We start from the raw sequence: 26,253 nt of genomic DNA, 5'->3' as shown, positions 1-26,253 counted from the left end.
TTACTTAATCTGAAACTTTAAAATGTATAAATTTTATATACAATATTATACTAATATATAATAAATAAATTTTCCTTTAGATTAAGGATTTCAAAACAATTTTGAAATCATCAATTCTGTTAACCTCTTTTTCCAAAAAAAATAATAAATAAATAAAGAAGCAAAATTATACTAACCTAACAGCAAAAATTAAAACTAGTGTTCCAGCCCTGCGGACAAATTCGTGTTCTAAAACTCTCTTTTCTAAATTCAGCCAATTCTGGTGCCCGCTGTAAATAGAAAATAAGTCAGGTATAATACATACCGCCCTTATAATCAAACAAGACTGGGGCCATACATTTCTAACACACATATATACCTGTTAGTGTACAAACATTCCTTTAATCATTCACAATAGAGTTCGGCCAATTGACCATGTACAACCATATGTAGTTTATAGAAAGCATGTTAATGCAGGTTTTTCTTGGCTGGTCATTTAAACAGTCTGTCTGTCTGACCAATCGAGCATGCTTAGAGATAAAGCACTCAATACTTTGTTAATTAAGGATTCATCCAGACTACAGTCGAACAAGCAAAAAACGCAAGTGTGTATAAAGTGCACATTGTACATGTCGAAAACACAAGTTGAATTTTTCTCTCTTCTCAACCCAATGAATATCTCGAGCTAACATGACTTGAGGAGGTTACAATTCCATAATAAAAAGGCCTCTTTCTCTTTCTAGCATAATAATCATTTTATTCTAACAGGAGAAAAACAAAATCCACTGACTTTAAATCAAAATTAAGTACCCTCAAGGACATCATAAATCTCAAAAACATACATGTATTTATCAAAAATAATAAAAGTTGCAGATAAAAGAATTAGTCAACTTCAAATGGTAGTCCCGCCCAAGACTATTATAACCTCTACACAACGCCACATCAAGGAGACACAAGCATTTATCACATGACCTTGGAATGCCCTCCATCTGTTTACATTAACAGACACAAAGAGGATTTGAGCCCTGTGACCTTGTAAAGGTCATGAAGGTCAGACTCTCTCTTTCATCCAAGGTCACGTCCCTTCACAGAGAAAACTGAATTTATAGTCTCGAGGGAGGGACTACATTGCAGCTCTAGGTGTATGGACTCTCATTGACAATCGTGATTTATGGATGTAAACTTTAACAAAATGAATGTGCCTAAGAATATTACTTCTTCAAATATGACAAATAGCCATGTATATGCATAAAGTACAGAAAATTAAAAGTTTTAAACTAAAAGTGATGAAATTTCATAGACACAATAAAACCTGCTGTACTGAATGACTATATAATGATCTTCACTGGTCATCAGGTTAGTTCAGTTAGTACATCAGTATTCTTTACACATCATACTCATGTCCTGTATAATAATACTCTGATTTATAGGTAAAATTCCCTAACTCAGTAACATCTAAGTTATAAATTCTCTCTTTAGTTAAGACAGGGGTTGTCAACTTCATAAATCATGCCATATTCTAGGAATCATCATCTTGAATTTATGATTGTAATGCTAAGTTCTAATCATCAGTTAACTTATAAAAGACTTCTACCTGGTAAGAAAAAAAATGTGCATTCCAATCTCCTACCTGCAATTTTATCCTTTGCTAATTGCTAGAGATTTTTTTTTAAAATTCCTCAAATCTGTCACACACAGTTCACAACATTGGTTTATAAGTCCTATCTTCCTAACAATACAGTGTCGTGTGTAGGTGTTGGTCAGAAATCGCGTACAAACAACTGCCCTGGCCACCACAACAAATCTATTAGCACATCCACTAAGAAAGGAAACAAAATTCCCCTTAATTCAACAATGAAAGTAGCTCTATAGTGGACAACCACTTAAACCAGTGACTATGTCAAGTATCCAATTCCTACTATCTTATACTCATTCACAAAATCCAGCCACAGAAAGCTATGTCACACTGTTATCATCCAATCAGATTTAAGATGTTTTCATTCATTGCTTATCAGTACAAACCACATCTTGTAGGTGACGTCAATGAACATTAAGGGTGTAATGATAATAAAAACATGATATGTAAATGATTCATAATTTTGTTTCTATAGTAAATGTGTACTTTTGTCTGGTACACAAGTCCTGTAATTACTAACTCAGTTCACGGGACCTGTTTTCTCCAGATAATTTTATGCTTGGAATATTTAAAATTACATTTTTTTTATATACAGGAATTTTCAAACTTATGATTGGAATGTTGATGTCAAAGGGTAAATAACATATGACTCCAATACCATGCACAACAGAAATATTATTGCTGTAACTATTGTACATGTAGATAAAGGGGAAATCTAGCTTTAAATTTCACTTTTAAAGTTATTACTGCCAGCTAGCACACCTTTCCAAATTTAAACAATTTTGAAATTTTTTGGCACATGTATTAGGTACACACGTGATTATAAAGTCTTGATGAAAGGAATGCATATTTTGCAAATCTTATTAAAAGCTCACAGGTGTTGGTATGCATAAATATATATATATACCAATACATAAATATCCAATCAAGCTATACATTCCAACATGGTCTCATGTCTACTGTTCACAGACACATGAGACATTGTTAATTACTAATACTAATTAGTTAGGAATTAATCCAAAGCACTTCTACATTGAATACCTGCTATACCAAACAAAATTTGACACTTCTCCACGTGTCAAAGAAATCTTATGCCTCAGAACAGTGTTAAATCCTTTGACCCTTAGCATACCTTTCCCCCACTGAGGGGTTCTGGTGTCTCTAATACTTGTCTGATACCCCCCAGAATAAACTGATCAAGACTGAATCTCAGCAGCTACAAGTAGACCTTCCCCTCCTATTCCTACCCTCACACTACATTTATCCGTAATCTATTATGTTCCACTTTGTCTTACCCCAAAGATAATAATCTGACACCCCTCCCCCTGTATCTTGATACGTAACAAGCTATCCAGGTATCAGCATGATCAATGGCGACTTAAAAAATAAATTCTCCAACTACCTCTTACATCCCTAGAGACATGACCTTCTCTCTGTGTATTTTATCAATCAGACATGAACTGGATCTCTCTCTTGTCATGATCCTATATTGGTGAGACTCTAAGACCCCCTCCTTCCACATTTTATGTATGACCCTTTCCGGGTCCTTCCCATGCTTACCTACACAATGTATCTTGGATTTCCTATAGACATATATATACATTTCTATAGCCCTGCTAATATGTTAGGGAGACTCTTAGATCCCCCTTTCTAAGTCTAATCTATAACCTTTTCCCCCTTCTGCATGCTTACCTATCAGGGTTTTCCCTACAGGTATGAATCAGACCCCCTTGTCCTGTTAAGATATGGGTGGCTATACCACTACTTATAATCATTAAGTGCTCTAACATTTTCCTGCTCCTACGTCTCCAGCAATAGTGATGCTCGACTGAGTTTCTAACTTTTTCGTGGGGATTAAATATCTGTCTACACAATAAGGTCTTTCTTTTCTTTCCCAGGTTTCAATAGAGATGCATCGGCCAGACGAGGCCTTCATTTTCAGCTTCAGTGAAAACAGTTTCCGGAAATGGTTTCCGATTTAATTTCCAATTAAAGTAATTGACCCTCTCAAATCTTTATCTAGGCCACATCTTATTCAAAGCTTATGAATCCTTAATTACCACTTTTACTACTTTCAACAGGTTCTTTTAAAGACATTCACATGAATTTGTCTAGAGCAGACTAGAGATCTGTTTGACAATTATGTAAATTTGTAACACAACACTATTTTACTTGCATTTTAGCTAACAAAACTACTCAAGATGCAAACACTTGATACCAACTGAACAGACAGTTTATCTGTATATATATCACTAGAAATGAGTCTCTCCCAAAATATTTTGTCCATTACAGTCACATAATCTTTTTTCTTCCTTAAAGTCTCATCATAAAACAATTTGTTTCTAAAGTGATTTCACAGAACACTTATACTTACGTGTCATCTTGATAACATAGACCAAAATATTCTTTTTCTTTTAACTTGAAATGGGAAGCCACAAGATCTAAAAGGTCCCTAGATGTTAACTTGGGCTGAAAAGGAAGGAAAAAAATATGATGCAAAGAGAGATAACTCCTACAAGCTTATCTCTATTGGTGATACATCCAGGCAAGCCTAACTCTGCCTGTCACGAAATATTCATTTTGTTATCTTAACAAAAAATGCACTTAAAAATAAGATAGATAAAATGATACTTTCAAAATACATCAAAATTTTTTTTTTTTAAATCATTTCATATACATTATTATATTTTTTATGGTAAAGGTCTGATTGGCCAGGTAAAAATGTAACCGTATGTGCAGGAAGAGCACATCCTTAGTAATAGTAGTAAGTACTGCTACAGTGTACTAGCTGGTACTGTAACAAGACAACCTCTATCGTCTGCAGACTTAGATTCTAAGTACCTGGTATTTATAGTGCCCCTATCTCTCCAGACATCCGTTCATTAGAATATAGTGAACACTGAGTGCCTGAGAAAAATACCGCAGCAACAAATCCTGTCTCAGAATTTGTGCCACCATCAATTTAAACAGTACAGGGGGTCTTGAATAATGTGTATCTTATTTCTTAGCTCTCTAGATTGAGGTCAAATTGATACTGACAGACTGTGATTTTTTCATACAAAATATTGCTGATCTTCCTTTATATATTTCCAAAAAAATTAATGGAATAACGATTCTAAAGTTATCTGGAACTTTAAAAAGTTAAAGTACAAACAGGGTCTTGAAATTACTCAATGACATTTTGCAAATAAGATTTTTTTCCCGATAGTGTTTGACATTTTTCAACTCATTTTACAGCAACTGATAAAATTATTTTTGAGCATTTTTATCTTCTCTAATTTACTATTGTCCAATTATTTCATTTCTTTATCTCTGAGAACTTAATAAATTTGCTGTCCTCTATTAAACCTGCTGAACCATATATCACTTTAAGTTCAAAAGTTCCATCTGCAAACTCAGCAAAATTTTGAGCCTACAATATTTAGATCTCATTGACAACATGTTCAAAGGTAATGTTCAATAATGATTATCAGCTACATTTGTAAGAGCCAAATTTGACAAAAGTCATAGCGAATTCATCAATTTCTTACAAAAAATATCAAAATTCATATCAAAATTCATATCAATTTTAGATGTTTACACACTTTGGAGACAGTCCCTATATATATGACTATCCAAGCAGTAAACGATCCCTCAGTATGCTAGTGGGCCAGATTTTTTTGTCACTCCTTGTTCTTTGTTTTAAATTTCTCGACTGTTAATTCATTCTTACCTGGATCAGAAGGTCAAGTCGTCGCTCGTCTGGCAGTACTATCTGACTCTTACGACCTTCATTCATCTGAAAGTAAAGGAAAACAATACACATGTAAATATTTCGTGCTATAGGTATATTGATATCTGGAAAATTGTTTAAACCTCCCAAAATCAAATAAGATATATTGTAACAATGCATGCTTCCATCCATTAACAGAAATTCAAAGGGACAGCTTATTATTCATTGTCTAGTCTTGCAGAAATGAATATGGATCTTCTTTAAAACCCAGTGGACAATTAATAAACAGATGCACACAATGATATGCCATAAGAATTATGGCAAGTTCAACATTATGTCGCGTCTGGTAAATTTGCATGTAAAGTAATTGTTTTACAGAACTGATCTCAGATTCACTGAAAACTTATTACGAGTATATCTTAACTTCTAGGGATCCAATTTATGCAATACATGTATCATTTCAATACTTCAGAAACTTTTTAACATCTTTACAGTTGAATTTTGGAATCTTGAACACTAATATCTTGAATACCAGGGATATGTCGAAGTGATTTGGAAGACATAATCCTTCACTGATTCTTTATAAGAATTTTTAGACTGGATATTGTAATCATGGCAATTCCTCAAAACTCTCAATGTTGTTCATCCCACTGAATTTGAGATAAAGAGGTTTGACTGTATTCTATTGACTGAATGTAAACAACTTCTTTTTATCATGCAACAAATTTTTGGGGATAATGCAATTGTGAAAGGTAGGCATTATTTTAAAGTCTTCAAAGCAAAATTCTGCATAAGGGGACAGAGAATAAAAAGAATGTCTGACGAAATCACAACAATTAACAAGCTGTGAAGAGAAATTGTTTTCAGTTTAAATACAAATAGTGCTACTGTACATGTATTTTTCAAGATGAAACAAATAGCTTTTACATCAATCTAAAAAGTTCTTGTCTTAATTCCCCCATGCTCAAGACTAAAATTTTAAGCAGGATGGCGTAATTGAAGAGTCTTTTCCAACAGTCACTTTAATAACAGGAGAATGATCAGTTTCCAACACTTCAAACAATACTATCAAGTGGAATCACTCTATATAGAAATGTCAGAGATATACCTTGAATAACAGAAATGAAATAACCTTGGAAATTTTACACAACAAAGCTAAATTTGACTGCCATCTTGAACTTAGAGTGCCAATGTTAGGGCCTACATGTAAATGTACACAATTGCCATATTGGTACATCAAAATTATTGAAATTCTAAATTCACATTGAAAATGCTAAATATAATTTTGTTTAATAATGCAGCAAAACCTGATTTGACTTCCTAGTTTGACAGAATGAGTCATTTGCACATAAACCAGAAAAGACCAAAAAACATTTTTTTTAAAAAGCCATGAGTACCTGTTCATGAAGATGATTATTATGTCCATACCAGTAAAAACTCAGCTGCCCAAGGGAATTGCTTTCTCTCTCCATCATTTAAAATGAAAAAATGACCTCCATATTTTATCAGTGAGAAAAATGTGTATCCTTTATCATGTTTATATAATGTAAGTTTGGAATGGTAACTTGATCTGTGTTGCAGTGTAATGTTATGAACATTTGTGCAGGGTGTCCATAAAACTTGTATACAGTCATAAATACCTAGGTGTTCGTGCAGCAATACACCTTTAGATGCATTGCACTGACAAAAACCAAACAATGAAGATATATATACATCAATGGCCCCTATCTTTAGAGTTTCTCTTGCATGTTCCATATTTTATATTACAGTGTATAATCATTTTTGCAATATACCAAAAGTTAATTCCTTTACATATGAGAACTTTTAAATTTGTAATTAATATATATTTGAAGCAAAAGCAATATTCCAATTTAATTTTTTTAATGTGTATTTGTAGATTCCTATATTAAATTTGTTTTTGAAAGGAAAGATTTTAAGGTGGCACAGACTCAACAATACACCTTTTAAGATTCAAATTAATTTATCTCAGGTGATCTAAATAAAATGGAATGTTTCAGGAGAAAGAAACAGGAGGATTCTTGATCTCTACAATGTTTACTGAGCATATGTTTTAATAAAGGCTTAACAAAGCATTTTGTGATTAACAGCACCATCAGACAAGCCAATTTACCAATGCATCACAGAACAAAGCTGTTTGAACAACAGAAAACAGTCAGGAATCTGGTCAGACAATGAGATTAAGGAAACACAAGTCCTGCCTGAGCTAATAAGCTGTAGAAGACTTTCATCATCAGCTGTTTACATGATTACAGTAAGACCTTCAAACAATGAGAAGAATTTTTACCTAATTCAGAAGCCAGGCTGAAGAAAAACACTGAAGTTGGATTCAATTTACCTCCTAGTGTGATAGAGAGTGTTTACTGTAAATGAATATACTCGGTACAGTCTAACCTGTTTATCTGAAACTCAACAGTTCTCAATATTCAAGGATTTGAGATGCATCAAGGTTAAAATATGGGGGTTTGGACTTCCAAATGGCTTTTGACATATCTTGAATGTATTCAAGATATCGGTATTCAAGATCCTGAAGTTCGACTGTAGTATATCATATTCTTTGGTCAGTGTTTTCCCTTTACTTTAAAGCAAAGGATTAGAGATGAATTTTAACAGGCTTTGATTCTGTAGACCTTACAACAATCAAACTTTGATTTTTTTTAATTTGAAGTGGCATTTTTGTCAACTGAAGCGGTCACTTTGGCCGGTAGACGGTTTTTGAGACACAAGTGTTCAAGATACTGTAGTTAAAATGTATATTACATGTTCTTTGGTTCCATTAAATTTTGATTTTGTGTGTCTGAACTCTTAACAAAACATCTCCATGGACTTCTCATGAAGAACACACCTTAATAACCTTGTTAATGGTCGCTATGTAAAAAGTCATATTTCATTTCATAAAAGAAATCTGCCCAGACACATTCATTTATTTTTTCCAATTGTCATGTATTCAAATCTGACAGACAATTTCACCTCAATAAAATTACACATCTATAAATTCATAACATGCAATATTACTCCTTAAAAAAAAAAAAAACAATCCTATTTGAGAGCTTTTTTATCTCAATGAGGTACTTAATTTTTTTTTTATTGATGATGAAACATCCTTCATCAATTCAATGATACATCTGAAATGTTGTGTATTGGTATGATATGGATTGTGTATCTGAGTTTTATATCAATACCATTATCTGTGACATACACCTCACCTTTTATAAAACAACTTTGTTAATAAATCATGTTATCATTGAGTTCATGGAATGTTAACACACTTTAACTATTTACATACATTCTATTCCTATCTAGAGAGTTCATTCACAGAGGGGTAAACACAGAATTGTAATTCCTTGTCTGATTTACATAAAGCTCTATAACTTGTCCCAGTTCCTGTTTTCATTTTGACTTTTTTAGTAATACCATTATTTCCAAATCCATGTTAGTATTTGTTAGTCTGCTTTTAAACTTTTCAAGTAGTTTAATTTGATTTATTAACTCGCAAGTCCCTGTCAGTGTCAAGATTTTCAAGTTGAACAAGATTGCTTAATTAGCTGAATTAATGAATTCATAGTTCCATGCCTCTCAAGCAAGAGGCAATATTGTCATTACCATTACATACATGTTTCAATGTGATGTTTTTTCCAGTGCATAACTATAAACCTAATCCCAAACCATTGTTTGAAAAATAATATTCATTTAAATGTACATGGACATCAAGAAGTCTGATCTTTTTCAGATTTCAAAATATCTTGATCAATATGATCTCACAACGCTTGCAGAATACTGCAGTGTATGCAGTTCAAGTTAACGTATACCCTCATCATAATATATACCCTCATAGTAAAGATATTTTTTAAGTGGAAGAAAGATAAAACACACGAGTTTTAAAATAAATGTGTCATAGTAACTCATATGCTGATACATCACATGAAGAAGCCTACTGTGTCATCACATTCATACTGTTATTATAAGTTTCCTACTAGCCCCAAGATCATGAAACATTTAAAGTTTAGGTCAAAATCTGCATCTTGCACTGAGATGACATGTAGTAATAAAGTCAAACAGATCCATACCCAAAATTAAACTATTATCTTGTATTCCATATCACAAAACTGCCTATAATCTAACAATTTAATCTCACAATTTAAGTTGAAAACTAATAAATGTCTTCCAATTGAATGAAAATATGACTTATTAAGTCTATGTCTGTTTCATGATCCTGGGGCCTTGAGTGTACAAATTCAGGTCAAATCAAAATTCACAAAGCCAGAAAATGAACTTATAGTCTAATTAATATATGTTCTAGTCATGCAGATGACTTTTTAAAAAAATGAAAAAACGACTTGCTTGTTTATTAATTAATTGAAAACCCAGCTACCATATGTATCAATATAATCATCCATTTATGAGATTTCTAAAACACATCTATCAAATAAACTTACCCAAACTTTACTCAAACGACGCACAGCCTTTGACATTTTTTTCACAATATAGCTCACATAAATTTAATAATCATCGGTAATAAGCAGACTTAGTGCACATTTTGCTTATCATCCACTCTGAAAAACTCTATGCTCATTTTTCAATTTCTTGACGTAAAACTGTCACCGCGGCTATTTTAGGGCCATGAATACACAGAAGACAAAATACAAGTACATTTCTCCTTAACTTCCGTCCTTTTGGTAAAATGGCTTCAGCGACTAATATGATAGGATGTGGAGAAGACTAGCATAATTTCCTGTCGTCATTAAAAAGAACTCAGTGACAGAAAACACAATCACACATATACAATACGACACATTACATCGAATTAAAGTCCCTGGTCACAATACTCTGTTGACAATGCAATCCCTCTAGTCCTTAAAAAACACAGTACTGCTGTTGTGATAACAATTTTTTAAAAGTCCCTTCCCAAATACAATACTAGTTTTATTTTTTTTGGTCATAATCCAGCACTTCATTATAAAGTACCTACCTTTAACTGACAAGGGACCGTCTCAAAAGACCTTTTAAAAAAATTGGGACACCTTCAACTAAAATCACAAACCATGGATAATGAATGAAATGTTTAACTTTTTTAGAACATCACCATTTGAAAACAAGCTGCCACTGAATAAAACACATATGGCCTCGCATGTTGTAAAACGAAGACCTGTTCATCATCACTGCTGACTGCCGAGATCGTAACCTCGTCATCTTTTCGCAATCTCTGATTCATCTGTTAGTAAGGCACCCCCTCATCTCAAAATCTGACTCCCCATCTGAACATGTAGAATTGTGTCCCAGAAATTCTTTCCCAAAACTGTATACTCACGATTTTTTTATTTTTTTTTATTTCATCTGTTGCAAAAATTCTCACATGTGATATTCAACAATGTTCCAGTTATATTCCATTTCTTCCAAGGAAAATGATAAACACAGAAACTGAAATTCCTTCAATCTGATTATGAATATTTTACCAAGATACCACACAAATTTTGTGACGAGTCAATGAAGTTAGGCGATTATTTCATTTTCATCTGAATGATACATCTTTTCTGTCAATTTTCAAATATTTCACAATTTTAACACACAACAAAATTTTGCAAACTCAAGCCTTAGCACCACTTTTTTAATTTTTAGGAAAGCAACAATTCTTCAAGCTGCAATGTACCGAGACACCAAGACATCAGCTTCAGCAAAAAAAATTTTTTGGAGATAACGACCTCAAATACAGCACACACCTTGAGAGATAACTAATATTCATTGATGTCCTTAAATCATACCATCATCCACAAACCAAAACATCACATAATAATGATGAATACACAAGCTGTCTCCCTACGCCCTGAATAAATTGACAATATTTCCCGAAGATCTTTCCCTGTCATACTCTGCACAAAACTCTGCTCATTTAATGGTAACATAAAGGTATAATTCGGAAAGCTAATACATTGAACATGTAGATCTTATCACAAATCAAAAACATGTATCTGCTCCAAGCTTGGGTGTGAATCAGCTCAGCCAAAACAAAGGCATGCAACGGCAGTAAAAATTAGCGTACGTCGGCCGATCTGACAGAGATATTTCTGTCTATAAATACGAGAGCCTGTGGATCAGGGGCTGATTATTAAGAGAGAAAACTTTGATTAAACAAATTGGTGATTAGCATTTGCTGGTGAAATATATCAAACTTTGATGCACATGCTTAGAATTCCCAGGGTCTCGATATGCACGATACTTAATAGCTGCATCTATAGAGCTTCTGAGTGCATTCAATAGTCTGGGCTGAACAACTTTGTCTGATTTATCTGTACATAAAATAATTAAACTGAAGTAACCTTATCAATATTGAATGTCTGTCCTATTTTTCATACCAGTGCTTATTAAAATTAAATCCTTTGATCATGTTTATATTGGTAAAATTCTCTGATTGTAAAAATTCCATTTAAAACTTTATGTATTACTGTATATTCAGCATGTATGTCAGATATATGAAAGTTTTGCACATTATCATAAATGATGCATTTTTATATACAATAATATGTACTGTTGGCAAAAACTGCTTTCCACCAAAACCGCTAAAAAGATTTAAAGTATAATCAAAGTTTTTCTAGAAAAATACATATATAGATGTTCTTTAATTATAAGATTAAAAAAAATACATTCTATAAAATCCTCCTACAGTAAAAAATCGACTTTCAAAGAAGGATAACTCTCTCTATTTTAACCAACAAAAGGCAACAGCTGATGTACTGATGTATCAGTTAACCACCAAATGTTCACAAGTATACAAATACAGACCAAGTACTCAATTGATTGTCCATTATTTCCTTGATAAAAAGGCCCATCCTACATCTCCTAAGTGTTTTACACACTAACACAAATGGATTTACTGAATGTGGCAATTCAACAGTAATCTAAATCCATTACACAAGGAATAAAAGCAAGCAACTTTTTAATTTAGCTTTTCCATTTAAGATGACACCTAAACCTTTGTGTCTTTGATGTATACCACAAACAATTTACAAGCTATGAAAAAAAATATATATCTTCTAAAACCTTTTTAATTAAACTGTCTTTGATGTATATATACCATAAACAATTTACAAGTTTTATAGAAATATAGCAATCTTCTACAACATAAATTTTAGACTTTTTAAACTGTTTATTTTTAACCCTGGAAAAATTTTAAAGAAAAAATCAGTTACATGGTTATTACTTACAAATTAATTTCTTTGCCATATGACGATGCTGTTTTGTAAATATATGTAAACAACTTTCCTGTCATCTACTATCTTGTAAACACACACAGCAATGCACTAATATTATTTCCTAACAATTTTTTTTTTTTGAAAATTGAATCCCCATCCTATTAAGGTCATACAAGAAAACAGTTACCGTGCTTTGAACTTGACATCAAGGTTTCTTTATATTCTGTAAGTGATTAAATAAACTATTCCATTATACATATGTATATTTCTGGGTATTTCAGATATCAAATGTATAATCATTATACTTGAAGAAGGAAAAACAATGTCAAGTTTTTGGCCGAAATCAACTTTTCAATTTATTGGTTTGATTATTAACTTTTGTTAGATTAAAAGAAATGTTTCTTTCAAAAATATCCACTTGCCCGATCGGACAAGTACATCAACGGTTTAACTTGCCCGACCTGATGACTTACTTGTCCCGGGCAATCGGACAACCGTTAATGTCGATCCCTGCTCTCTCAAAGACTCAAAGGTGATGGTTCTGATGAAGTACTTCAAGATATCACTTTATCAGGGTATTTGAGATATCAAATGTAAAATACTTCAAGAATAAGCAGTTGGGGCTTTGACTATTCATTGTATAATATTCCAGATATAAATGTTCCAGATACTGAAAATATCAACAGTTACAGTAGAGAGAGAAGGAGAGAAAAAGTTTAAATTAATTTAGGAATCAGACCTAGAAACAGACATTAGTAGGTCTATAGTGTAAGAGGTGTAATTGAAATTCTTCTCAACTACTAATACTCCTAATGATATCATTTACAAGTGCACTACTCAAGATAGTATTTCAAGTTGCCCCTATGATTAATCTGGCTGTTAGAGACTCGCTGCATTTTGAAATTCAAGAAGGTCAAAAGGAGTTGACCGTCTAAGTACCCCAAAAGAAAATGACCCTCCCACCTTAAGATAAGTATTCCGTCTCCCCCCACTCCTGTAAACAATGTAGCTATTTTTCGTCATAAAGAGAGTTTTAAGTGCATCATTAAGTTACAGGATTATCACTCAAGTGAAACATCCTTAGCACTTATGCTATTAAACAATGGGCTGGTAGTTTACATTGAAACAGGAAGAATGCAACATAATCTTTTTAGAAAATTTATTAAAGTTGGCAATTTTTGGAAATGAGGAAAAACATGAAATCAGCAAAAAAAATCTGTTATGTATTGTTTCGTGGAAATCAGTCATTTTTGTTTTGGGGGTTTTTTTATCAATGATTTTTCACTTCCTAAAAATATACATGTATTATTCATTTGCAGCAATATAGCATTTCAATTTGTATCTCTTTATAAATCCAGAATTATTAACACAATATTTTATCTTTATATCATGGATACAGCAATATCAGTATGTTAAACTGATATTTCCTCTGCCTGATGTGTTAAGGCCAAGGAATTTGCATACATTTTCCTGTCTTTTCTCTTTTCTGGCAAGTTCCATCAATGAACTTTTTTTACCAGCTCCTGCTAAATGCTCTGACAAGTGTGCCAACCTATGGTAAATGCCATAACCAATTATCACAGATTTAAGGAGCAACATTTTTATCAAAGTACTGAGACAGTACTGAAAGACTGTCAAAATATCATTTGGCAAATGAAAATTTTAATAACATTTATTTTTTCAGTTTTAAAATTACATGACATTTTTCATTTAATTTGATTTGAAGTATTTTATATGGAGCTCTTCTTTTTCAAGGAGATCAAAATAATTTTTTCGGAAGTAAACAATGGATGATGCGTACACAGTCCCCCCCCCCCCCCTATTTACAGTTAATATTTTCAGTTTTAACACAAAATACTTTATTTTAATACAATTGATATCAATTTCTTCAATATACAAAATATTTATTTCCAATAAAAACCCAGTATATTTCCACTGTCTGATTTGTAAGTAAGAGCCAGCCTGTGACGGTGACCATTTAAACCTTTGCCAGTATGGAGTCCCCAGGGCCCCTCCTGCTACACAACTTTGGATTTTCCTATTTGACCTGGCAGCAGTATTCCTGTCCAGATCAATGCCTAACTAATCGTGTGATTTACCAGCTCCTGCTAAATGCTCTGACAAGTGTGCCAACCTCTGGTACCAATGCCATAACCAATTATCACAGATCAATAAGGAGCAACAGAGCCAAGTATTTTTAAAATGAGCATTTATACCCTCCTCTCCTAAAAGCATTAATTGCAGCATGACACTCTTAAAATAGTCATTACTTTAAGGTGATTATTTTTAGGGACGTAAGCGTCATAGACTTAAGACCTCTGTAAACAATTAACAGATTTTTATTTGCAATTAAGAATAAAAAAATTTGACTGGTTCATATTATATTTGACAAAGTAATCTTTGTTCAAACATTAATTCAACATGTCAATATTTGTGATTACATTTCCTTTAATTACATTCGTCTTTCTCCCTACTAGTATTTTCTAAGAAGATTGGGTTTTAAGAATTGAATTATTGCTCATTTGTTGAAGCTCATCAAGCTAATGAATAAACCAAAGAGATGCAAGATAAAATATAATTTGTCTGTAACCCTCTTTACTACTAGACTCCAACAACAATTGTGTACAACTGTCAAAATGTTGGATAATCTCAAAACGCAGTGCAGCACAATGCTGAAGGTAAACTACTGTACTTCATATGAAAGACATAAAACCACAAGATGAACCCCACTCAGATGATGCACCTTCTCCAATAGACATCCACCTTAACGTAGACAGGTGCTTGTTTTGATTACAGGTAATCAAACCCAGACTGGAAGTAATAGATTTAATTAAGACCACAATAACCAGACAATCAAAGCGAGCTGCCCAGTGTCCAGAACACCTGTATTTACTTCCAGCTTCTGAGAGAAATACTTCCTTGCTATTGGTTTCTGTCAATGATCTTTTCTTCTTAAGGGAAGGGGGAGGGGGATGAACATATTTCATTAACAGAGTCAAAAGAATCAGACACAAGTTCAGAAACTTAGAAAGTAGGGGGGTGGTGATAGGGAGGGTGTTGTCTGCATGCAGGTACCACAAACCATATGCCATTCACTCTGTTGAAGTACAGTGTTTTTTCATACATATATTTCATGCTTTTGAGTGTATGCAAATGTACATGCAGACCTTTTTTCAATTTGATTTGAAATTGAAGATATTTTTATGTACAGTTGAACTTAAGTATCTCAAACACTGATATCTTGAACATTCTAGATTTGTCAAAGTGATTTGGAAGTTCCGAGCTCTACTTACTCTTAAGTATTTTAATCTTTCATATCACAAATAATCAGATATCTCAAAGTTTATTCTTAGTCCCACTGAGGCGTTTCCATATCAGAATAAAAAATTCTAGAGAGGGATGTTAAACGACATACAAACATACAAACAGTCTCATTGAGACAGAGATAACCAAGTTGGACTGTACATTGTACTTCAGCAAACTTGCTAAATGTCAGTGTAAATCCTGTATCTTTCTTTATTGACCATCATGTCAGTGACAAAATTCCTTTGCAACCAAGTATCATCCTCAAACACAGTAATTAACAACTCAAAACATCATCTACAAATGATCCTCTGTTTATGACACTTTTAAATCAATTTTATACAAATGTTAATTCACTTAAGTGTATGGTGATGTAAACAACCAATGACACAGGAATTTACTGACAATTTTTGTTGTGGGATATTGCATTAATTATATGTGCAATGTGCCTAAAGAAGTCAAAATACTACATTTCATAAAACTACGAAAACCTGAGAGCTTCAGAGGGCTTTTTTGAACTCATCTTATATGTACCAGTACATGTATTATAAACTAGGAAAATAAAAAAAATGTGCATGAAAATTTAAGTCTTTACTCTTTAATTGGAATACATGATATATGCTTCGGTGGTAAAGGTTAGTATTTACACATAATCAATTAAACAAGCGAATTAAATTTCTGATCAACAAAAGCCCAGTCTTGCCCACTGTAAATATCAATAAGATATGAGGGACAAATTAGACAAGACCTGATGCAGGTCTAGGGAGGCTGCTGGAGAAACTAATCAAAGTGACCAAATATGATTAATAAGTTATACACCTTGGGGTCATAAAACTCATTATCTGGTCTGGAACTAGGGGAATACATAACACATCGGGAGAATATTAGAGTAGGTTTAATTCACCCTTCACATGATATCAGTAATTACAGAATTTAATTTAACCTAATACTTGATTTAGAATTGCAGCATTTTTTATCAAGCACCCCGTAGCTTATGATAGTAAATGTGAATTTTGCCTGTTATTTTCGTAAGCAATTTAAAGCACTTTTAGTCGTACAAAATCAATAGGTGTGATGTAAAATACATTGCATTTAGCATAGCTTTAAGATCTATACCTGTCCGCAGTTTATCTGCAGACAGCTTACAATTCAATGAATAACAAAAATCTATATATTAATATTGCCTTTTTTATGCGTCGCCACTTTTTAATAAACACAATGGAGAAATGCACACTGAAATCAATAATGAAAAATTTATAACTCACCCCTCCAACATTTTCAAACAGTTTTACAAGGCTACGAACAGAGGCTCTTGAACCGGTACGAACTAAAGAAATCAAACTGTGGTCCCGTTTTTTAGAGAGTGATGAGCTCCGATTGGATTTCACATCTTGGGATTTCGATCGTCGTTCACGAAACTTTGTCCGTCCTCTACTTCGAGATTCTCGCTCCTCTGATTTCACATCTTCTGCAAATCCCACTTTTTTCCGCGATTTGGTTGACATTTTTTCTCACTTTATACTTGCACTTAATTATCCAGTATACATAAGCTGTGGGCTATGTAGATAATCATTGTGCACTTCCATTCAAGAATTAAAACACACACCAACACAATTGCCCAAGGACAATTCACAATGGTTTCAACATTTCACCATAAAAACCAGATCCAGCTCAATTATTATGCAAAACCTGCTATGATTACAACCTTCTGTGTAATGCATTAATTTCAAACTTATTTTGGGTGTAGCAATTGTAGAAAACACTTCTTGATTTTTATCACGTCATAAACATCACAAGTACTTAGCCGAAATTCATCTAAGTGGCCATTCGAAATCCAGGAAAAGCTAATAGCAGTGAGCAGTGAACAACTGTTGACCAACTTCCTTAATCAAGGGCTGTCACCAAATTCCATCAATTTCACCACAAAACTTAAAACCTTCGTTAATACCTGAATTTCACCTTTTCTAGAATCCTCCCCAACTGGATGGTCTTTTTACACTGAAAACTTGGCCTTCTGTTGAAATAATCAATGGTGTAACATTCCAAGTGTACATGTATAAGTCAATTATCAGTGTGGAGAATAATACACTAGGACGGGGAGTTTATACTCGTGAGACAAGGGACAGGTAAAAATTACCGATAATCACTAATCCAAACGGTCAATTAAAGCTGTCGCAAAGCCAGGCCAATAAACCCTCTAAAGTTAAACAAGGCCTAATTTTTTTAACCAGGGTATACACTGAAGAACCCTGATAATCTGTCGAAGAGGATATTAATCCGAAAGGTTAGACCATAGGCAAAGGAAACAGTTAATCCTTGACGGAGAACAATAGTTCATCTAGCAGGCCGTTAAGTCATTTATTTTGACGAACCAGCCTATCACGCCTAATTAAATTTCTTTCTCTCCAACTGTCTATCACAGGTTTGTGTACATCATGTACATCAGCTGCTTCAGGTTTTTAGGGGGTTATATATTATAAAACAATGCACTGTATACACATTAAACCTGGGGAGGATAAACCTAGGTATAGATGAACAGTCGGGTCTTCAATCAGCTTCGTTTTTTTCCCCTTCATTTCTCCTAAATCACCTGCGTATTCCTCTCTTCCTCATACTTTGGGTATACAAACAGGATATGAAACTGGATTTTGGTCACAATTCTTCGCCTTCCTAAATGTTATTTCCTCAAAATGCCCTTTTGTTTCTATTTGGCCCACTTCCTTACATCTTGACCTTCACCATTTCAGGTGCCATACAGGTAAATACCACCTGTGTTGTTTGTTGATTTTTTGATAAAACAGAAATTTGAAACAATCCAGGCCAAACTTTTCAAAACTCAGAACATCCACTTTTCATTTGAATAACACGCAGTGATTTTTTGGTTCTTTTTTACATGAATGATGCTGGGCTTCCTTCATCAGAATCAATCCATATTTTCAGGTACAGTATGTCCACTTCAATGTATAATTAACTTATCACTTTCCTTGAGTAGCTTTTTGAAAAATCTACCTTTTCTTCTATCAAAATGTAATCTGTAGTTTCAGGTGCTTTAAATACACGCCTTTTCAATAACACACCTCATCAATGAATAATAAAATCCACAATTTCTAGGTATACAGTCGGCTTAAAAAATCAATACATTTTTTCCCCACCTTATTCCTCTTTAGTAAAATGTCCCCAATATACAATAAAAATGTACACACTCAAATTCACACAGTAAGTATATATCGTCTTCATCAGCTCATACAGTAACTATATCGTCTGTATCAGCAAACCTCTCATATTAACACAGGTCCAGCACTATAATGCTATGCGACTCTCAGCGTTGTTTACGATTACAAACGACATGTACATCAGCTAAGTCAGAACCATGAGCACTTACTTTGATCCTCGTAAAACGACATTCATTCAGGGAAGAGATGACGGCTAATGAGCTTCTGGATTGACTTTCCCGGGCACTGTCATTTACGTGAAAAAAAGTTATATATATATTTGTTCTCCTCGCAACCTCAACATGAAGATTTCAAAAAAAAATTCAATTAAACCAACTCCTTTATATTTTGCAACCTTTCAATCAGGCCTTAATAATTACCGAGAGGAAATGATTTTTTTTCTATGGTGTAACCCTTGGTGTTTTTTCAGTGTCAATAAACTAAGATTTTCTCAAAGGATCTACACATGTAAGTACAGAACACATAGTTGTACTTTCACCTGCTTGTTGACACAAAAGATCAAAATAAACACGGTTGTAATCCTAATTTTTTTGCCTTCCAGTTATACTTGCCTTCCAACAATCAATTCTTCAGATTAAGAAAAGTTCAATCATTAAAATCTCTGAAAGAACCCACACAGAATTTATAAAAGGCTTGTTTTACATTATATCCAAGATTCAAAACCCCTCGGGGGACTTTGTGCCATGGTTTTTGATATTGCACGAAATCAATATACACCTTTCATTGATACAGATCTAATCCTTTACATTCAAAGAGAAAATTTTTCACCACTAAGTCTATTTTCTCTGATTGCACAGGTAATAGTATAACACTAAGGGGGCACCTTGGTCAGAATTCGTACAACAGGGGGTTCTGTATGATATGTGTTTACACTTGCAGCACAATAATTTTGGCAATAAAATTCCACATGGCTTCACAGGAAATGAGATTGCCTTGTTCCCTTCCTTCCAAACGTTTGTTTGATCCTGACCTGACAGATTGCCAGGCTACCCCTCACTCCAACTTAGAGAAATTCGGGTGTCAACGGTCCTTTCATTCATCAGAGATTAATTACAGTATCGAATTCCTCTTCAGTCAACGGACAAGTGTTTTTACAACCTGGTATCTTTGGGTCATTAAAAACGACTTCTCCTACTCCCATCTTTCCATCAGAAGTTGAGGTGTCATGATTGTAGGTATTTTTAGGCACCAGGATATTTCCTACCGAGAATTATCACCGAAACTGACGGACATGTTCCCCCTGTTATGTGTTCCATTCATAAGAATATCACTGATAGATTAGATACTAACTTAGTCTGTGATTATATAAAGATTGAACAATTCCAACCCTTTCCTAAATCGCTAGGCACTGCACACACCAATTGCCTGGGTCTTATTCTTATATCATCTTTGCCATTGTTAAAGCAGGTTCAAATTCCAAATGGAGAACCTTTTAAATTTTATGAATCACATTTAATTTCCAATGTGAGGAAGAATATTATTATCAATTCAGAACATGCAAGACAATCCTCTCTCTGCTAGGTAAATTCCCAAGGTTTGCATTCCTGTGGTGAACAGGTAAAAAACAAATAATGGGTACGCAATAGAAAGATCTTCCCACAGCTCTTAAAAAAACTCTTCAATTGTCATCAATATAGGTAAATGCCGAGGAAAATCTGCAAACTGCATAAACAGGCAAAATACCTTTTAAACAAATCGATAAAGCCAATGTAATTTAAAAGTACTAAATAGTTCAACACATTGTCCTTCCTTTTAAAAACTGCATTTTTGCCTCTCTAGGTTATATTGTAAATTGATGTCAACTGTCTTCAAAATTCAATGCTTTATTCTCACGCAAATATCAGTCTGCAACAGATCTCCAATGACAAAACATTTGACCTTCAAAAAATCCCAAGGTCATTTTGAAACTGTAACTTTTGCAATACATTTTACAAGTAACAATGAATACCAACATCAATTGTTCACAAGTTTTGAAGAGGAAAATCTGTTGATGGAAAAAATACAAGCTCAGCAGGATTTTGATGAAGAAGAATGTTTACACCCTGTTGTAAGCCTCAGAACAAATTTCCCTTGCAGAAGAGTTAATCTTCCTGGATTATCGAAAGCACTAAGCCACAGTTTACAGTTAACTTCTTGGCCTTGATGTCATCTAAGCACAACAGCTTCTCCTCCCATAATTCACCTGTAATTCCTGGTATGGATCGGACAGTTGCATCATTTAGGATTTGTTCAGTCAATCACTTAAATCTACAGCCTGATGGTTTTCTCATTAAATATAAATGCAATTTATGAAATAACTCGGTAAAATTTTGAACTTCCTACATATTTTAACATTTACATTCACAAAGAACAAAATCACAAAGGACTATGATTATGAAAATGTGAATAAAAACTAAAACCCTCAGGATCAATTAATATGTCCTATAATATTGATATTAAAATACTAATTTGTAACAAGTATCTAATATTCAAAGGGCAATATAATAAACACAATTGAATGACATGCATGAGCTTATGTAATATGCCAAAATAGTTCTCTTAAACACATTATCTTTCAAATTGACGCATTTATGCATACTTTTCTATCTTGTTTGTTTCAACAAAACAATTGCAACATTTTATGCATCTTTGAAAGCAAGTTCTGCCAAATATTTCTTTCATCTTATAAACAAATACAAGGAAACTGAAGAAATTCCACTGTGTGATATCTGTTCAGATGCAAATTAATTGCACAAAAAACCTGGTAATTAGACTTGCTCAAAATGCATGCCTGAATGCAAGAAAATTCAAACCTTGGGATAAAAAACAAGAAATTGAAAGATCAAGAAGTCTGAGAGCCAGAGTTCACTGCACTCAGAAGAGGGGGAAAACTTAAGTCAAAATTGGCACTTGATACTTCATAAAGCCCTTCGCCTGTTAATAATTATAACATGTGTATTGAAAAGACCAGGGGAAGACTTTTGAGCTTTTTGGCAATTACGTACCAATTCCTGTTCAAAAGCGTTTTTCTGTATACATATATGATATCATTAACATTCTTTTCCCTTGTCCTTTAGCCAGTAGTGTCTTTTCGCGGCCAAAAACTTCAAATAATTCCTTTCTCTCAAATCTAACATTGGCAATGCAAGATCTGTGTAATATTATGTTTCTGTAAATATGTAAGGTGCTGAAATCTCATGCATGGATACATATGTACTTTTTCCATTAATCCAACAAGTGTTTTAGCAATTTTCTGAAGGTAAAATCAGTAAATTGTAAAGGTTTTATAGGTAATTATCAAAAAATTGAATGAAGAAAAGACAATTCTGTATGCCCAAATATTTTTGTCTACATGGTTTAGCTGAAATATTATATATCTACTGTAAAATGCTTGGTCTAAAGGAATATTACAGGAATCCTAACACCCATTCTCAATATAAGGGCACAAATGCCTCTCTGATTTTTTAAAAAATGAAGTTCAAGATAAAAATTTTTCTATCAATTACCTTTGAAAGAAAGTATCTGAAGATTTTGTTTCCAGTTTTTTTTCATCAAATTTTAATACATGGAATAATGACAAGACGGTAAAGTAGAGGGTGATTTTATTCAGAAATGTAGCTTGAAATGTACGTTACTCTTTCTTCAATGTCCAAAAAGATATGTAAAAAAAATGTAGTCATTAAAATCACAATTGGAATATCTCATCTTAACACCAGCACATCCTACCAACTCTGTCAGCAACATATTTTCTCGGCATACGAACGTGCGCTTGATTTTTCCTTTCAAAAAACAAAGGTTACTTTTTGACCCAGATGTATAAAAACATTTTTTTTTAGATATATGCTTTAAATTCTTCTCTCTGTTTTGTTTAGAGCGATCAGTTTAGAATCTTGTCATTTTCTATAGATAGTGGAACTTAACATGTACATGTAGTAAAATTATATTTTGTAGTTACTGTCTATTTTAACATATATCCATGCCGATTTAGACAACTACGTAAATGTAACGTACATTTCAAGATATATTTCTGTTAAATAAAAAGCTTAAAATTCATCTAAAAATTCATAGTTTTGTTTCAGTTTATTCCAAAAAAGATTCTCTATGTAATCACATTGTGTTATATGTCACAATCATCACTATAAAGACACGATTGCCTCTGAATATGAGTAGGTAACGTACATTTCAAGCTTGTAATGTACGTAAATTAGTAATAAGAAAATATTGGAAAAAGAACAGTTATTGACATAAAAATCATTTCAATGAAGTGTTTTAACGCAGTAATATAAGAAATAATATGGTAACAAACGTGGTTATTTGTCATCAACTACGTGAATGTCACGTCACTTCGGTAACGTTCATTTCACATATTACTGGGGAGTCCCCTCCATCTCAGTTCATTACCATTCTTTTGTGCTGTTTCGCTGAAATTGACACCGGTCGTAGCCTAGTTACTTCTACCTGTGTGCAAGGGTACAGACAAAAAAAAGAGTCAGACGTATTTTGCTATGATCTAACAATGCTTGTGTTTGGCCATTGAAACTTAACATAAATCTATTCCGAATATATCCATCGACAGTCTTGTTAACAATTTCATTTTAATAGTATGTTGCAACATCGTTTGTCAAAACACAAACATACGTAATTTTCAGCAGATCTGGAAAAATATAACCTAAAATGCAATGATTCAAACAAAACTGAGTATTGTGTGCCTTTGAGTATTTGAAATGTACGTGACCGTCTTGTGTTCTGGATTCATTTGTTTTGTTTCTTTTTCCTTTTTGTCCCCCGCTTTCGCGAAAGCGAGGGGACATTAAATCTCATTCGTCTGTCTGTCTGTCCGTCTGTCCGTCAGTCTGTCCGTCAGTCTGTCCGTCACAAAAACTTTAACCTTGCCCATAACTTTTGATTTAGTGGAGCTATGACTTTCATATTTCACATGTGTATTCCTTGTGACAAGACCTTTCTTTGGGTATCACCAAATTTAACCTTTTGACCTTGACCTTGGAGTTTGACCCACTTTTACACAAAAATTTCAAACTTTTACTTTGGCCATAACTTTTGAATAGTAGGTACTAGGACTTTCATATTTCACATATGTATTGTTTGTGGCAAAACCTTTCATTGGATAACAACAAGCTTGACCTTTTGACCTTGACATTGGAGATTTACGTACTTATGAAAAAACTTTAACCTTGACCATAACTTTTGAACGGTGAGGACTAAGGCTTTCTTACTTCAAATATGTAATCCCTGTGAAAAGACCTTTTATTGGATACCAGTAACTTTTACCTTTGACCTTGACCTTGGAGTTTTAATTACTTTTTAAAAAACTTTAACCTTGGTCACAACTTTTAAACAGTAGATAGTCGGACTTTTATATTTCACATATGTATTCCTTGTGGCAAGACATTTCATTGCATATCAACAACCTTGACCTTTTGACCTTGACCTTGGAGATTTACGTACTTATGAAAAAGCTTTAACCTTCAAGACCATAACTTTTGAACGGTGGGGGCTAGGGCTTCGGTACTTCACATATGTTTTCCTTTTGAGAAGACCTTTCATTGGATACCAACAATTTTTACCCTTTGACCTTGACATTGGAGTTTTAACTACTTTTTAAAAAAACTTTAACTTTGGTCACAACTTTTGAACGGTAAATACTAGGACTATTATATTTCAAATATGTATTCTTTGTGGCAAGTCCTTTCATTGGATATCAAAAACTTTGATCTTTTGACCTTGACCTTAAAGATTTACGTACTCATGAAAAAACTTTAACCTTGACCATAAATCTTGAATAATAAGGGCTAGGGCTTTCATACTTCACATATGTAATCCTTGTGAGAAAACATTTCATTGGATATCAACAATTTTGACCCTTTGATCTTGACCTTGGAGTTGACCTACTTTTAAAAAACTTTTTAATTTGGCCATTACTTTTTAACGGTCAGGATTAGGGTTTTCATCCTTAAAAAAAAATCAACTTCAGTGTTACTTTCTAAATAAATGACATATGATAGGATGTTCATATTACACACAATATGTCATAAAAGATAACATCTCACCCACAAAGACACCGAAAGCGGGGGACCACAATTCTTTGAATTTGCTTGTTCTTTTTGTTTCGTTTTGGGTTTTTTTTTTACCAATTATAAGCCTATGAATACCTTGTTTTAAATTACTAACAACAATTAAATTTATATTGACGAAAAGTCGCATATTAAAAGTAAACAAACTGCAAAAAGGTTGCTAAAGATGAATTTAAGACACATAGAAATAAATTTTCTAGCAAGTGGTAACAGTCCACCACATTTACGAGGATTGGGGTGCATTTAGATGGATTTATGTGGTCATTTGTCAAATGGATTGTAACGATAATTTTGTTTCGCTCGTGTAAACGCAATTAATTGACTAAATAATAAAAAAAAATGTCAGTTAGAAATGCGCAAAATGTCGTTACCATTCGTAACGTACATTTCAAATATAAAAATCAATTCTCTTCCACAAGCGTACGTTAGACACGCAATATATTGATACTATTTGAACTTGCATATCATAAGAAATTGCATCATACAGGTTTCGTATTCAGAAATATATACCAGGTATCAAAATTATATTACATATAATTGACCTTAATATATTTTTTTTCCTCAGCAGAAACGTTTCTTTTCATTAATTTTGGGATTTAGCCGACCTCCAACATTTGAAACTTTACTTTGTGTACACATTCGAGTGTGTGAAAGTATGAGAATACATGAAAATTCGTGCGAGATTCACTTAATTCGAATTTCATGGTAACGTACATTTCAGTCACGTACATTTCAAATGATCACTTTTCATGTAAAAAATAATTTTTAATGTGTTAAGCAAAACGTCTTTGCCAGTTTACAGGATACAAGGGGTTGCTTATTCAGAGTCGTCTCATATTTTCTACTTAATATATATTCTTAATGGAAGAACATAGGTAACGTACATTTCTTTCTTATCTCTACGATTGAAAATGTCTTTCATTCCGTAAACATATTTATAAAAGTTGCTCAAATTGTTCAATTTCATGTTGCATTATCTATGTAGGAGTAATTAACCCTTTGAAATTTCAAATTTAGCCCATCAATAAATAAAGGAGAACAAAACTATCAGGTGTATAATCTTTGTGTTTGCTTGTAATGTGGTTAAAATAGAATTAAGCGACAGGGACATTGC

General features: G+C 33.2%; 1 protein-coding gene across 9 annotated transcripts in view; it reads right to left on the bottom strand.

Annotated features, from left to right (window-relative positions):
- Positions 1 to 26,253, bottom strand: part of LOC134237857 (FERM domain-containing protein 4A-like) — a 54,583-nt gene that overhangs the window by 25,850 nt on the left and 2,480 nt on the right. For 4 of the 9 annotated variants that reach the window (XM_062720000.1, XM_062720001.1, XM_062720008.1 and 1 more), the window contains exons 1-4: positions 17,101 to 18,715; positions 5,328 to 5,393; positions 3,990 to 4,084; positions 177 to 269 (exon numbers count right to left, since the gene is read on the bottom strand). In XM_062720000.1, coding sequence (XP_062575984.1) covers positions 177 to 269; positions 3,990 to 4,084; positions 5,328 to 5,393; positions 17,101 to 17,340 — 494 coding nt within the window. In that variant the 5' untranslated portion in view covers positions 17,341 to 18,715. Of the gene's footprint in view, positions 1 to 176; positions 270 to 3,989; positions 4,085 to 5,327; positions 5,394 to 6,724; positions 6,867 to 9,781; positions 10,121 to 10,314; positions 10,645 to 17,100; positions 18,717 to 26,253 lie in introns of those variants that run through there. The other 5 variants (XM_062720002.1, XM_062720007.1, XM_062720005.1 and 2 more) reach the window with 5 other exon arrangements.

The sequence above is a fragment of the Saccostrea cucullata genome, unplaced genomic scaffold (assembly GCF_032062105.1).
Source record: "Saccostrea cucullata isolate Sc308-1 unplaced genomic scaffold, CSIRO_AGI_Scuc_v1 ctg348, whole genome shotgun sequence".
Lineage (NCBI taxonomy): Eukaryota > Metazoa > Mollusca > Bivalvia > Ostreida > Ostreidae > Saccostrea > Saccostrea cuccullata.
The sequence above is the reverse complement of the archived record's forward strand: the minus strand, read 5'-3'. Positions and strand labels throughout refer to the sequence as shown.